Raw genomic sequence first — 16,877 nt, forward strand, 5'->3', positions numbered from 1 at the left:
CGCTTTGAAAACTAACCAATATTAGAAATTCCAGTTATAGGTTATTCCTTTCTTACACTCTTCTTTTACAATTAAATTTGTAAAACATACATGTAGTTTTTCAATTGTTTTGATTATCTTTTCATAATAATAAAATGATAAATGCCTTTTATTATTTCAGAATCAAAAGATCTTTTTAATTTGTAAGCCATAACAGCAATACGTTTTTATATGTACAAATTATAAAAAAAAAAATAATTGTTTTATACTACCATAAATTTCAAATAACATCTAGTATTCGCACCTAAAAACTTACACTATAAAATATTAATGAAATGCAAATTTAATACATAAAAAAATTATGTCTTTAAATGCCAGCTCTAAAAAAAACAAAAAAAAAAATTTATTATTCAGGCTGAGAACAAAAAATTAAAAAAAAAAATCGAAACCCATTTTTTTTTCTTTAATTTACATTTAAATTTGATAATTTTTGGATTTATTACATTTATGAATTCCATATAATAATTAACAATAAAAAAAAAGGAAAGACAGAAACCCTGCACAAAATTTTTATATTTAAATTTTCTATATAACTCCCTATGTATACCTACATACAAACATGTATTTAGCATTTATAACTATGCAACTTTCAAAATGAATATTCAATTTTTTATTCATATTATTTTGATAATTTTTATATACATATTTCTCACACACACACACACACAAACATATACTAACTTAAAACGGGGAAAGGATTTTGAGAGGAACATAAAAAAAAAAAGAAATTTATAAAAAAAAAATTACGGATCTGAAATTCTTTAAATTACCGTCATCTATTCATCCACCCATGCATTATTGAAAAGAAGAGAAAAAAAATGAATATATGGATATAATAACCGTTATATTTTTTTTTTCTATTTTTTACTTCTTTAAAAATAGTGAATAGAATAAAATGAAAAATTAAGTATAACAATAATCAAAATATAACAAACAGAACAAGAAAAAAACAAAAGAAGAATGAAGGGACATAAAAAAAGGAAAAAAGAAACAAACATGCAACGACATGAAAAATACAAAAAAAAAAAAGAGAAAAAAAATAATTGAAAAATCATAGAATCAGAGAATCCTTTCTTCGTTACAAGAATACCTTTTGAATTTTTTATTTAAAAAAAAAAAAGCAGAAATCCTTTTTTTTTTTTTATATTTAAAATTCTCTGTTTTCTATCAATTTTCTATTTTCTCTTAATTTTTTTTCCATTTCTTATAATTTTTTTCTTTTTCGATTTTCAATTGTACAAATGCTTTAGAAAAATTCAAAAAAAAAAAAAAAACAGAAACGTTTTTTACACGATTCTCTTTTTTTTATTGTTCTCTTCCTTTCTCTGTTTTTTCTCTTTTTTTTGCTTTCCTTGTTTTTATCGTTTTCATCTTTTTCCTTTCTCATTTTTGCTTTTTACTTTTTATATGAGAGAATGCAATATAAATTACTCATGCATACTACCGCCATCTACCGGATATCTGCAATTGAATTCTGTTTTTACTCCTTTTTGTTGTCATTCAATAAAATTTTTTTTATTATTATTCTTAATTTTTATTCTCATTTATTTTTTACATTTTTTGATTTTTATTTGTTTTTTTTTTTTTTTGTAAATCCAAAAATGGAAGACAAATAAAGAGTGAAAAAAACAAAATGATTTCACTTAAAAAAAAAAAAGAACTAAAATAAAAAATAAATTGGAACAATTCAGAGCATTTCACTTTACTGCTGCCTGATGATGCCTTCCAGAAAATCCATTCATACTCATAATTTCTCTTCACTATTCTTATTCATTCTTTTATATTTCTTTTTCATATTATTATTGCATTTTTTTTATGATTTTTCTATTAGCCAACTCTTATATCTATAGCGGAATTTTTTTCAATCTTTTTATTTTGCATTCTGCCGGTTTTGTTCCTTTTTTCTTTTCTTATGTTTTTTATTATTATTATGTGAATTAGGAGGGTTATATTAAAAATTGTATGCATTATAAAATTCATATAACAAAACAAAAAATTTAAATATCCTAGAAAAAATCACATCCTATACCTATACAGGATAATGGAAAATCGTAATTGGCGAGATTTTTGTTTAGCGTAAAAGGGATGGATTAAGAGATGCGAAATGAAGAGAATTTCCTTCATTTAGTTAATTTCTTTTTTAAAAAAATTTAAAATACATTCTTTTTAATATAAACATTTTATGTTTATATTATGTTTATTAAAGTAAACAATATTTTTATTATATAAAAATATTGTTTACTTTAATTTTGTTCTTAATCCTGTACCACAGTTACACAGAACTCAATAACATTCTCCAAGCAGGCTATAAATATTATATTAACTTTTCTATGAGAAATTTTCTTGAGAAACCTATTATTGAGATATGACCTCAGAAAAACAGTAAAATTTTGTATAACTCACGATAACATTATTTACAAACATTTTAAAAATAACATTTTTAAATTTATGCCAAATTATAATAATTCAGATTTAAATTTGTTAATAATTTATTGAAACATATTCGGCCCATGAATTAACAAATTTGTATTGAATATCTTGTTTAAATAAAATTTTCGATTTAAAAAATTTATGCTTCTCTAAAATTTTAATGATTTTTGTATTTTAATTCAAAAACTGTTTACTTTTGAATTAAAATACAAAAATTTCGGAACAGAAGTTATAAAGAAAGTAATTTTGTATATTACGTTAAAATTTCTGCAAATTTTTTTAAAATCCCTATAGCTCGGAAACAGCTCCGATTTAACAGTACGTTTTGAAAAAAAATTTTACTCTTTTTTTCGACCATCTACCCAATAGTATAATATGGCTCCTTACTTGTTACTGAATCACCCTCTCTATAGTGATTCTTAACATTCTTGTTTAACAAAAATTTATTTTAAACTCAACCATATCAAAAAACATTGTTCTTTAATTTACACATATTTTACAGATATATTATAATTATGTAATTGGCAATAGCCATAGTAAAACAAAAATTTCAATAACCATAATTTATTTGAAGTTTAAATTTTTACTAAAAAGTAGCAAGAAAAAAAAAAAATTTTAGAAAATACAAAATAAAAAAATAAAAGAATTAATTTTATATGAGCATTTTAAAAATTTTCTGATGTACACGCACATATTCTTTATATATATTCTATTTATATTTACAAATTTAAATACGAACATATTTATTTATTTACTTTTTTTAAAGACAACTTTGTCATATCATAATTCCAGTCACATAATAAATAATATGTTGAAATTTGAAACAAAAATGTAAAATATTGCAGCAACATTTTTATTCTATACACACATATACAATATTTTTAAAATCTAATCACGTTGAAAATTTCAGTCTTTTAATATCAAATCGTGTTAGGAGAAAAAAAAACAAAAAAAACGACAAAAATTTTTATACAAAAAATAAAATTTTATTTGTTTACTTATTTTTACATTTATTTATTTTTCATATTTTTTTCATTGTATTATTTTCTCATATTTTAGTTTATTATTATTCCTAAAAGAAAAATTTTTAATAGACAAAAAAAAAAAAAAACAAATAATAATAATAATCGTAACTAACAATTTAATATGAAATGAAAATTGTATTTTCCAATACATATGCATTTTGTTAATATAATACACATACATATAGTATGTACACAAAATTCTGTATAAATTGTAATTGTAACATAAATTATACAAACCATCACCATCATCTGTTTCATAAATATTTTACAAAAAATTTTTCTATAATAATATACTTTAGTACAATTTCTAATGCACATATTATGTATTTGTATATATATATGCTTGAATATTATAATGTCCTTGCATATTATTATTATTATTATTATATTGAATATATAATCATATATCTATGAATAATAACAGCTAGCAGACAAGAAATATTAGGCCAACGTTCTTTGACATCTTAAAATCTTAAAAGATATTCTTATTTTCATACATATACAAACATATAATATATAATTGAAATTTTATATTAACTATACGGGAGTACAAACATTGTGAGAAAGAAAATTTTTAACATAAATACGAGTACGCGACAATCACTGAAACAAAATTTAAAATAAAGTTAAAATAAGTGTAATTGTAGACCTAATTTTTTTCAATCAACATTCAAATGCTGGTGAATATAATGATGATTTCTCATAAATCAAAATCAAGTCAAAAATCGATGTTTAATTTTAACTCGGCTTTCGAATGGTGTGTCATATGTGGAGAAAAGTTACGTTACAATTCAATTTGCCGAATCAAGTAAAAACAAAATGATACAACAGCTATCAAAATACAATACAATTTTTAACTTTTAGGAATGTTTGAACTTTACTGGAATGGGCATACGTGTACAAGCCGAAAGGGTTAAATTTATTGTTTAAAATTCAATTCAAATGTATAATTCTGTGCTAAAATTCAGAATTATCAATTTTTTTCTCTCAGTGTATGCACTAAATTTTTATATTGCAACATTTATAAAGGCATATACATATGAGTAATTTAAAAGACGAAAGTATTGTATAGTAGAAAATATTTACATAAAATATAAAGACGAAAAAATAATAAAATGCATAAGGAATAATAACTTAAAATGTACAGTGGCTGGGCTTTCATTATTATTATAAATATGTAAAATAGAAAAGGATTAAAAATGTCAGTCTTCACATCTGTTATATAATAGTTGTAGTTGTTCTTATCCCTTACTTTTATATTTTCATAATAATTTTTCATATTTTAAAAATTTAATATTTTGATTTGTTTCCTTCTTCTTTATTTTTTTTTTTTTGTTCTTTCTATATTTGCATTCTTAGAGATTCAGGAAAGATTCATACTAAACAAATATTTATATGAATGGATTACAAATACATTTTTGCATTTCTCTCCCTTCAATAATAATGTTACAAATAGAAGAAAGTAAAAGAAATATTATAAAAAAAAAAAAAAATTAAAATGAAAAAATAAAAAACTCAAAATGAGAAGAACTTAAGTTGTAAGAAATCTACTTAGAATAGACTTACATTTTATATAATTTTCAAATAATGCAAGCAAACAGAAAGAATCATCATTGAACTCTCTTGAAAATATTTTAATATGAATTTAGTTTTTTCTTCTATATAAACATACACAGTGCTACTTAAAGTACATTGTCCATTATGACATTCAAATATATGCCACTGTATTTGTCATAAGTACGATGACTTAATGTAGATTTTATCTTCTCTACAATATACTTGAATGTATATTTTTTTCCAGCTGGACTGAATTTAATTATTTAAAGTGCTTAATACTATATAAAAGTTATATAACGTTGTTTGGACTTTGTTAATTCAATGGTACAATTTAATATTTTTTATAATGTTTTTCCAGTGGAGCAAATATTTCTTAACATAAGCATTAAAAGAAATACATAAATTTTGTTGAAGCTTTTCTTGTTAGACTTTCCAATTTTCGCTTGTAAGAAAAATCTTCAATAAACTTAAAATCGGCTAAATTTTCGTTATGTTAAAAATTGCAAACAGAAACAACAAAATTAATTGGATCTCTTTTTGATGAGATTTGATATTTTACTATTATTCATTTTACTCGACATAATTTTTTGGTTTAAATTTTAATCTACTAAATTTTCAATATTCGGACGATAAGATTGCGTATATTAAAGTGTTAACTACATTACGGACAAAATATAGAAAATTTAAGGAACAAAATTGATTTTTCATTCAAATTTATGTTTTCTCCATTTTGTTTTAATTCACTTGAAAATCTATGTTTTTTTTTTCTCTTGAATTTTCATTTTTGTTATTTTAACATTATAATAGCAATTTCAACAATATATACCATTTATATTAACAATAATAATAACAACAATAAAAAAAAGGAACAAGATATAATAGAATTTGTAGAGAAAAGCCAAAACACATATAAACAACAAAAAAAAATTTAGTCTTCTCAATGAATGCGCTCTGACTACTCTACTCGGTCAAACATTAGAATAAAATGTAAAATCAGACACATATATACGTGTGTAAAAAATATGTTTACTGTACAAGATTATATTTGCAAAAGATTTTATATTTACTTACAATTGTTATTTTCTTAAAAACAAATATAACAACAATGGCAAAAAATATACAGTGTGAATTCAACTATAAGCGTAAAAATTTATGCCTAAATGGAAATTATGGGAAAGACTAAGATCATATAAGACAACCTTTGTATCGGATTCTACTTTTATCAGTACTCAACCCTGTAGAAAAATAAAAGTACAATAGCTTTTTAATAATTTCATTATTGAAATTTTATTCAAGTTTAAAGGACAATGAGTATTTAAAAATAATTTTTAAGTTTCCGAATAAGGTTTCTGGATGAGATTTGGGAGGTTATAAAATGAGTAGAACATGCTCTTTAGCTATTATGTTGAAAAACTCGAATAAGCTATGATGTTAGCTATGATCAACTAGGATGATAGCAAGTTGTAAATAAACAGCTGAGACAAATTAAATACAAAAAAATTTTTATGCTAATTTAGTTAGAAAATAAAAAGAAAATAAAAAAGTAAGAATCATTAACTATTTTACTTTAAACCCTGTACTCAAACAAAATGTTATGTACGATGTATGGAATAGTGTTTGCTCCTTAACATATTAATTTTAACGTAAAGCATGACTATCCTAAATATAATATTCTCAAATTGTACAAATACAATGTGTATAATAAAGTATGCCATAATATAAGTAATGCCATAATACAGGTATGTAAATATATACGTATATGTATACACAAAATTGTGAAGTTAGTAACCATAATAGACACAACCATACAGCATAGGCTACGGGAGATTTTATTTGTTGATTTTCGACAAAACATAAAATATAAGAAAACAAAAGAGTTAAACAAAAAGGAGCTATAAAGAGTTTCAAATGAACTCAAATTTCTTCTGTCTACACACATTTAACTTCACATCTTCATATTTCATACATAACTGACGATACGATTTACATACATATGTATACATATATGTAGATATATATAATCTTGTACATTTTTAGTAACTATTTTATTCTTATTACTTTTGAATACTTGAGCATATTTTTCTTTTTTATAGAACATTTTTATTCTTTTCATATAAAAATAACAGAGTATATTCTGAACACATGCATATAATATGAAATATACATATTATATAACAAAGCCAAGAGCTAAAATGTCAACATCATTTATTGATTCTTTTTCCCTTTTTCCAATTTTTCAAAAAAAAAAAAAATTTAGAATATTATTCTAAAAATTGTGACCTATAACAATTTTTGTTTTTTTTTTCCTTTTTTTTTGTATCCTTTTTGAATAACATATCTAATGGTGTTATTCCTGGTATGTCTACCTACATAATATTATAATATATTTTTTATGAATAAAAATATATAAGTGAATAGTATAATATATTATATAACTAGGAAAACCAGTTATTACCATTATGTAAATAAATATTTCAATATAAACATATACGTACATGCATATAATATATATTTAACTGCATTATATAAGATTAAATATGTTGCATATATATAAATATATTTTAGTGGCAATCTGTGTATTATAAAAAATTAGCTTTACATTAGAAATAAGTAAATTGGGAAAAGTTTCAATACAGGATGGAATTTAGATGTTTAGAGAAAGGCGGTATCCAAATTTAGAAAAAAAATTTTTAAATTAAATTTTAAAAGTCACGCATATTCAAACCGAATTTCTGAAAAGAATTAGTAGAAGTTACAAGAGAAAATTAATGAAATTAAAATCCAACAATACGTAAAACACTCAGAAATATATGAGCAATATTTTCTTTCCTTCTAAGATTTATTGAAGAAATACTGACATACCCGATGATGTATCCTTTGAATAATAAAGTTATTATTTAAAATAATGTGGAATTCCCTTCCATTTTTATCTCATATATAATGCAATCCAAATTCAATTTTAGATCACATCCCAAGAAACATTCTCCATGCAAAATTTCGAACCTCTATGTTACTTACTTCAATAGTTTTCCAAAAAACTGTTTTCTCTTGTATATAACAAATTTGTTAATAGGTAATATTTTTGAACCGAATAAACCTACTGAAATATTTTATCTAATAAACTGTAGCTAAAAAATTTTCTCCAGAATCTATTCGAAAATTTTAAATTTTTAATAAATAGGAACATATTTTGCCTTTGATAAAAATCTGTTCATTTTCAAATTCAATGTATTATACATTATCCTGTTGGACTTCATATAGGATGCATTTTAATGTTTTTTCAAAAAAGAAAAATATTCTTCTTTTTGCTCTATGATTTTGTTCTTTTTTTCTGTTTTTTTTTTGGTCTCATTTGGTAGTATAACGAGTTAGGGAAATATGCTTCAAATAAGAAAAAGAGAAAATTCTTTAGGGGAAAATTAAATATAAAATGAAAGGAACATAAAAAAAGAAAATCAAAAGAAAATAAGGAAACTAGGAATAAAAAAAAACACACACAGAAATCTGTAAATACAATTTGTGGTCGGAAATTTTTCTTTAATATTTCTTTCATGTCCTTCTTTTCTCGCTTTCTTGTTATGCCTTTCATAACATATAAAATCACATACATAATAATATTATTCAGTATATACAATATTAGGTTTTGATTATATATATATATATATAATGGTTCAAGTGAATTTTAAAATGGAAAATGAAGTAAAAATTTTATTATAATGGAGAATTTTAAACTAGATTTCCTTTTTTTTTTTCTGTTATTATGCATTGGAGGAAAATATTCAGCTATGTAGAAAAACGAAATCAGATGTTTAATAAAGGCAATTTTCCTTAATAAATTTAAACAAATTAAATATAATAGGAAAATTGTGAATTTTTGAAATTATATTAACAAAATATGTAAATGAAATACCTTCGACTATTTACCTCAAATATTAATAATTTGTAATTTAAATTTTGAATAGGTAAATTTAGTATTTTGAAAGTAAGTATAAGAATATTTTAAGTAAGGCTTAATAAATTGTCCATTTTCATATGAGTAACTATAACAATATTAAATTACAGAAAGTTACATTTATGTAAAATGTAGCAATAATATTCATACTAATTCAAAAATAATAAGTTGATGCTGCTGTATTCAAAAAATGTCAAATCATTTTATAAGAACCTAAACATTTTCATCAGAATCTACTGTATATTACAATTTTACATTTTATTTTCCTATATTCATAAACAAAATCTATAGACAAAACTTAAACTATATAAAATTTTATTTCAAATTTTTGTACACACAATTATAACCTAACAGACAGTAAAACTTACCAAGCACAAAAATATTATTAATATAAAAGCTTGGTACATTTTAAAGTATGAAAAGGATAAAAATAACATTTTGTAATTGCATTCAAATATATACATTATATGCAATGTATTATGTGCATTATTGGAATATAAAAATTTTATGCTCCCTCGACGCAACACAAGAAAAAATGAATAGAAAAAAAAAAAATTAGAACAAAAACAGAAACTAAATTAAACCAAGTCAGAAGAAAAGGACAAATTTTTTAATTATAATGTTAATATACAATGAATCTCATATTATATATAATTATATGTATATAAAATGAATGATTTGCATATTGAATATTATTGTTAGCTGGTTATGAATTCTAAATGAAAATCAAAATTTCATAATATTCATTTACATTCTATTTTTAATATCCTATTTTTCTTTTTTATTTTCAACGACTACCATTTGTATGATATTAGCTATACAGGATCGCATATATGTATATATATAATTTTTATCATATATAATAATAGTAAGAAAATTTAGGTATATAGGAAAACAATAGGAAAATGAACATTAAATTATAATGAAAATCGAATGAAAATATGAAATATTATATGTTTCATTGAAAATAATGGAAAATTAATTAAGGATATTCAATTGTAAAATTTTTCACTTTTTTTTTTGTAAAATTAGCAAAAAAATAATATAACAGTAGTTTAGAATTATAGTTGGATTATTTTGTAAGTTGTCATAGATTTTTTTTTTTTGGTTTTCAAATTTTCATATTTTTTAACATATTTATAATGAAGAAAAATTAATTTTAAAATGTAATTACAAATCATTTTAGCCTTCTCATATGCATATAATGTAAATGTATACATGTGATTTTGTAATTTATATATATTAATGGAAAAAAAAATTTAATAAAATTCTATTATTTAATTTCGTTGTCATTGAAAATAAAGTTCAAATTAAAAATTTATTTATTCATAAATTTTATATAAAGGATGAATGTATTCCATTATATTCATTCTATTGAGAATATTATTTTAAAAATGTAGATATAAGTAGTTTTTTAAACCAAAATCTTATTAAGGAATTTGAATTTAAATTTTAGAAATTAAAATAAATAGTAAAATAAGCCTGGAATTTTTTTCTTCAAAAATTAATATTATAAAAAAGTTTTCGTAGAATTTCTTTTTATTAATATTACACTTAAAAAAGAAACCTAAGAAGGCTATTTGAAAAATTTTTTGTTATAATTCAATAATATTTTTATTAAAATATTCAATTGAAAGATAAAAATCTATTCAATTTTGTAATTTCTTTTTAAGATTTCGAATTATTTTGAAGAATATGAATTGAAAGATGAATAAATTTTCAAAAATTGAAGGCAGACATTTTACTTTCAATAGAGTTTTTCCTCACTTCAATTGAATATTTGTCTATTTTACTGACCATAAAATATTTAATATTGAAAAACTAATTACAGATGAATACAAGTGTCCTTTTATGAAAAGACAAAAGTGCCAAACTAAATTCAATTAATTTCGATATTGCCAAAAAAATATTAGCAGACATTTTGTAAATTATGGTATTAAGAATTCATTAAATTCGAATAGCATCACTTACGTTATATAAACAACAATTGAAATCAAATTAATTTATAATCACAAAGTCAATATGTATATTAAAATCAAACATAATTTTTTGAAATATAATTCTTATATTCAATTGATAATATTCAGTCATTTCTAATTCCAACAAAGCCTGTTTCGTCCTTTCAACTGGACGGTTTTATTATTAGATGAACTTCATTATCTGAGCAACTACAATGTATCGGAACTACCATATATGCAAAATAAGCATATGCAATGAACGCCGGAACACAATTATCGTGCGGAATATATACAATGTTTAAACCCGAACAAGTCAGAACCGGGGCGCATTTTATAATATTCTAACCTAACTATAATGTGAATTTACTTTCAAATCAAAATTTAAATTTCTTCATATTGACAATATTTTTTAAGCATAAAATTGAAAATTTAAAAATTTTTTTCCTCATAACTTTTAATAAGTAACTATTTTGATTTTTTTAAGGTCAAACAATATAGAAATTCTTTTTTTAATTTTTTAGTGTTATTTTTAATAAATATTTTTCCGTTTCGACTTTTAATTTTCGTTTTTTCTTTAAATTCATAAAGTGAAAATAAATCCGCATTTAACAAACTTCATCATCTGCATGTCCTTTTTGTTTCATAAAACAGAAACAAAAATAAGCGAGAAAATAAATGAGAAAAAAAAACAAGTAAATAAAATCAGTTTTTAAGCAATGTTAATCCTTTTTTTGCTGTTTTTTTTTTTTATTTTTTTACAAGAATATACACAAATGTGTATGTAGGCGTATAATTATATACAATATAATATCTATACTTGCATAATTTTAATATTTCATTTCCCTCCAAACACAACACCAAGTTGTTCTTAATATTTTAAACTAAGTATGTTATACACGTCATATGGAACATAATGTAATGTATAGCATAATAGTAATTGTGGAGGATGAATGCGATCTAGTTTACATGATGTTTTAACTCCCTGTTCCTATTTACATTATTTATATTCACCTCTTTTGTTCCTTTCGCTGTTTCGTTACCCGTCTCTCTTATTATGTCTTCACTTTTTTTTTTTTTTTATAATTTCATGAACTATGAGCTTTCTAGTATTTGTATGATGTTAGTTTTCTTTTAATATAATAATAATCATATGTAAGGTATAGAGAAATAGTTTTTTAACATATTTGGCTCTGCTCTCAATTTTAGTTTTTTTTTCACTCTGTACTTTTAAATATTATTTATGTTGATTTAATATCATACTGTTATAAAAGTATCTGTTTACTGTTGTTTTGAATACACATGTGAAATTATATTATATAAACAAGTATGTAAAATAATATTAGTATATACATAATAAAATGTATATGGGTTTTGTATTTTAGTATAATTATTTATGAAAAATAACCTACATATATAAAATATTTATGTATATGTTGTATATATGTACATACATTCAGTAAGTCATAACTATAGTGTTATGCATGTTTTTTTTTATTTTATGTTATGATTTTAATAAAGCAGAAAAGACTGTTTTACGAACCAGGAAGTTTCCCATTCATAAAAAATTATTTTATGTACGGATGTGTGTATATTATGTATTTTTTCAACTTTTTTTTTTGTTGTTAATTTTTTTTTTCGTAACGCAATTATTTATAGGATGTGTAATTCATGCAGATACAGTGTTATTTTATAGAGGTGTTCGTCTGTCCAGTGTTCAAATTAATAATGTGCTTTAAGCAAGGGAATACTTTTAGAAAATATAAAAAAAATATTTGTAAAAATTTAACAGACGCATTCTATAAATATGGTAAAATTATGTTCCAAAATATCTTTTAGGTTTAAAAAATTTATAACATCTTATAAATTATACGATAATGTAAATACGGTATAAAAAAATATAATATACGAGATATACTCGTAATATACAAGAAAGTATAAATGCACATTGACATCTGAAAAACGGGTTATTATTGGTAGCGATTCGGCTGAAATGTGCGAAAAAATTGCTGAATTATAGAACAATAAGAAAATGTTATCTTGAATTCGCAGTGCCAACAAGAAATTCGTGAAAATTTTTCCATAAAATGGTATATAAGTATAATTAATATATTACACTACGGATAAGATTCATGTAATTAGAAGAAAATAAAATAATTAGATTCTGAGCAAATAGAAACCGACGCACTTTAAGGGAATTGCAAGAATCTTTTTTATCAAAATAAAAATCGAATGTCAATTTAATTGATTCAGTTATAAATTTTTAACTTTCAAGTAAATTAGATTATAGGAGAGTTTGTTTTCATTAAAAATATTGATATTAGTAAATATTCTCATATTTTCGAAGTTCATAACTTCAGATAAATCTAATAATATAAGTTAACTATAAAATTTATTTATCACTTTCTTTCTTATACCAAAAGATTTACAATAATTTTCCTAAATAAAAATGTTTTCTAAAGTAAAATAATTTATTTTAAGAATAAGTGGATATATGGATATATATATATGTATATATAATATTATATGTATACCAAACAAAGAATACAATATATATATATATATATGTCTAAGATATAACCAAAAATATTTAACCTCAAAAATTACTTACCTAAAACTTTTTGTTTCACCCAATTAAATAGTGTGCACAAAATGAAAACCATTTTATGCAATTATAAATACCACAAAAATTTTTTTTTACTATTCTTATTGTTAAACTTTCATTCCAATTTATTTTTTTTTTTTTTTTAGCTTTCTTTTTAAGTTGTTCTTTTTTGAAAATATTAAAAAGATGCCAACGAAAACACACTGTTGTGCCATCATTATTACTGCTGTGCTCGCTCTGATTCTGAATTAAATTTTTACTTTTTTCATCCTGTAATATTTATGAATTTATGCAATGAAATTTTTTTTTTTTGGGTTTTTGGAGCTATTTTTTTTTTTTAACATGTAATATTTGTATAATAATTCATAACATAATCTATACCTATATACCTATATATAAATATTCATAAATGCTTCTCATATACATATATAATATCTATAAATTGTGTATTGTGTACAAATTGTGTAAATAAGCATATATTATTATATAAGTCCTTTATTAACATACGTAAAACAGAATCTCCTTTTTATGGATGTACGGTAGTACAAGAATACGAGTAATAATATTACATTTTATATCAAATAAATTGCATTTAAATTTACGTATGTTTTCATTTGCATATATACATATATCGTTTAGGTTATGTAAAAGAGCGCAACAACTACATTATGTATTTGCAAAATTATGTTATTTTTTTTCTCTGTACTTTATTATTACATCTCTATACGTTTTTAACTATTTAGGAACAAACAAAAAAAAAAAACTAAAATTAAGAAGAAGAAAGTTAAAGAGTAAAAAGCATCTATCTATGTAAACTATATAGAAAAATTATGACAACATATAGGGAGAATTGAAATTTTACAAAACGTAAAATTAATATATTATACAAAGAGAATAGAAATAGAAGCGAAAAAAAATAAAAAAAAGAGGAAAATTTTAAATAAAGTTTAAATTAAAAAACAAATACGAGAAAATTGAGGAGAAAATAAATTTAGTGAAAAAAAAAATTTTCAAAAATTATTTTAAAATTAATAAAAATTTTTTCATAAAATTCAAAAGTAGAAAATAATATTTTTTATAATGAAGAAAAACTTTTTGTTTTTATATAACAATTGCAATTTAGAATTAAAAAGAATTAAAAAATAAAGTTTGATCGTAAGCTTTTATTCCCGACATTTGGTCGAATTTTATTCGAATTAAAAAAATTTTTTTATTCAAGTACAATTGAATTATGATATTATTTAAAAATCGAGGCTAAACTCGTGTTATTTCTTTTGTTTTGCATTGTTCAACATAACAATGGTTTCATATGCACTCCATAATAATATTACTTACATAAATTAAACAGCCATTATAAGGTTAATCGAATAACATTAATTAATTTTTATGAATAATTTGAATTTGATACTATTTCCATATAAGATGCCAATATACGAGGATATTATAATTGAATTTATACCATAGGATAAAAAGATTTTCTCACAATATGAAATTTTAGAAGAAAAATTTAAATTTTACCTATGGGTACCATATATACAACATACATATGTATCTTGCTGTAATTATTTTATGTATAAAAATAAAAGATGTAAAATTCTCAGCCCTCCTCAATATAAAGTCTTAATAAATTTTTGGGTACTGCTTCTTAATAGGATTCTATATTTTAAAAATGTATTCTTTCTCTAAATTCTTATTTAATTTCCGAATATTTTTAAATAAGTAAATTTTTTTTAATGGAAATAATTTTCAATTTTGATCGACTTGTCCGAATCGAAATATTAAAATAGAAAAAATTTAATATTACATATATGAAGAATAAGTGGAACTTAAAATTAATTTTAATTCGAGATGAATAAAAATCCTTGAGTAAAATTGAATTTTAATTTTATTTTTTAGTTTAAATTGAATATTTTAAATAAATTAATTATTTTTAATCCACATATGTAATCTTTCGATTATTCTAAAATATATGTTTGGTTTTTTTTTTTTAACTTTTTATTTGATTTTACTTATATACTTCTAATATATGTATATACGTATATATACAAAATATCTGAAATCAAATCAATTAACTTTTATTTTAATATTTAATGTATATAATGTATACATAACATTTATGTACATATACGTATATATGTAATTCTAAATTAACATATTAAATTTTTAATGAAATTGTTTTTTTTTTCTTTTTTTCCTCTCTTTATACATATATATATATATAGGATTATCCACCAATGGAATTTAGTACACCACCATTACCATTAGCTCATATACAACCAAATCAAACAACAATAATACCAACTGGTGGTGGTACATTAAGACGTGGTGGTATTATACGTAATGTTGTACCACCACCAGATGTAACACATCATACAACACCATTACCAACACATGATTTACATCCAAATAGTACAACAGCATCAACACAAACAGTTGGTAATGGTTCAACAGCACAAATCAGCAATTTAAGTAGTTTATCACAGATGACATCACATCAAACATCAACACCAAAACAACCACAAAGTATATTAAAAGATCCAAAACGTAATTTACAACAACAGCAACAGCAGCAACAACAACAGCAACAACAATCATTACAGCAACATCAATTACAACAACAATTACAACAAACTCAACAAGGATCACAATTAGCTAATATGCAAATATTAAATGTACAAAATGTTGGACCAACTGGTCTATTAATTGGTAATTATGATCCAAATACACATAATTTAAGTACATTTAATGCAACAATGGGTTATACAGATGCCGATGGTCATTTAGTGTAGTCTATAAAAGAGAAGCATCAGGCTGTAGTTTTATTTTTTAATTATTATTATATTATATATTAATTAATTTTTTTTTTTTATTAATTAATTATTAAATGTATAAATTAAATGAAGAAAAAAAAAAAATAAAAAAAATTTGACAAAAAAAAAAAAACAAATTATTTACATATACGCATATTACATATTCATATATATATATAATATATATATGTACATAGTATTATATATATATATATAAATATATATATTATGCTTATATGTAAAATATATAAATACTAACATATAATAAATTAATACTAAAAAGAGAAAAATAAATAAATAAATAAAAATGGATTAAAAGTTTAAATTAAAATAATTAAAAATTAAAAATAATAAATATAAATATTTAATAAAATAAAAAAAAACAAAAAGTGAAAATAATTATATAAAATATAAATATATATATATGTATATACTCAAATACTTGCTATATATATATATATATATATATATTTGTATAATGTAAAAATATATATAAAGTAAAAA

At 21.7% G+C, this 16,877-nt stretch overlaps 1 protein-coding gene across 1 annotated transcript in view; it reads left to right on the top strand.

Moving 5' to 3' along the window:
• The window catches only part of LOC129606636 (nephrin), a 504,217-nt gene extending 487,741 nt beyond the window's left edge, over positions 1–16,476 (top strand). Inside the window, exon 20 of the mRNA XM_055517050.1 lies at positions 15,786–16,476. Within this exon, the coding sequence (XP_055373025.1) occupies positions 15,786–16,352 (567 nt within the window). The 3' untranslated portion in view covers positions 16,353–16,476. The remainder of the gene's footprint in view (positions 1–15,785) is intronic.
• Positions 16,477–16,877: the final 401 nt, after the last annotated feature.

The sequence above is a fragment of the Condylostylus longicornis genome, unplaced genomic scaffold (genome assembly GCF_029603195.1).
Source record: "Condylostylus longicornis isolate FDR11 unplaced genomic scaffold, ASM2960319v2 ptg000020l, whole genome shotgun sequence".
Classification (NCBI taxonomy): Eukaryota; Metazoa; Arthropoda; class Insecta; order Diptera; family Dolichopodidae; genus Condylostylus; species Condylostylus longicornis.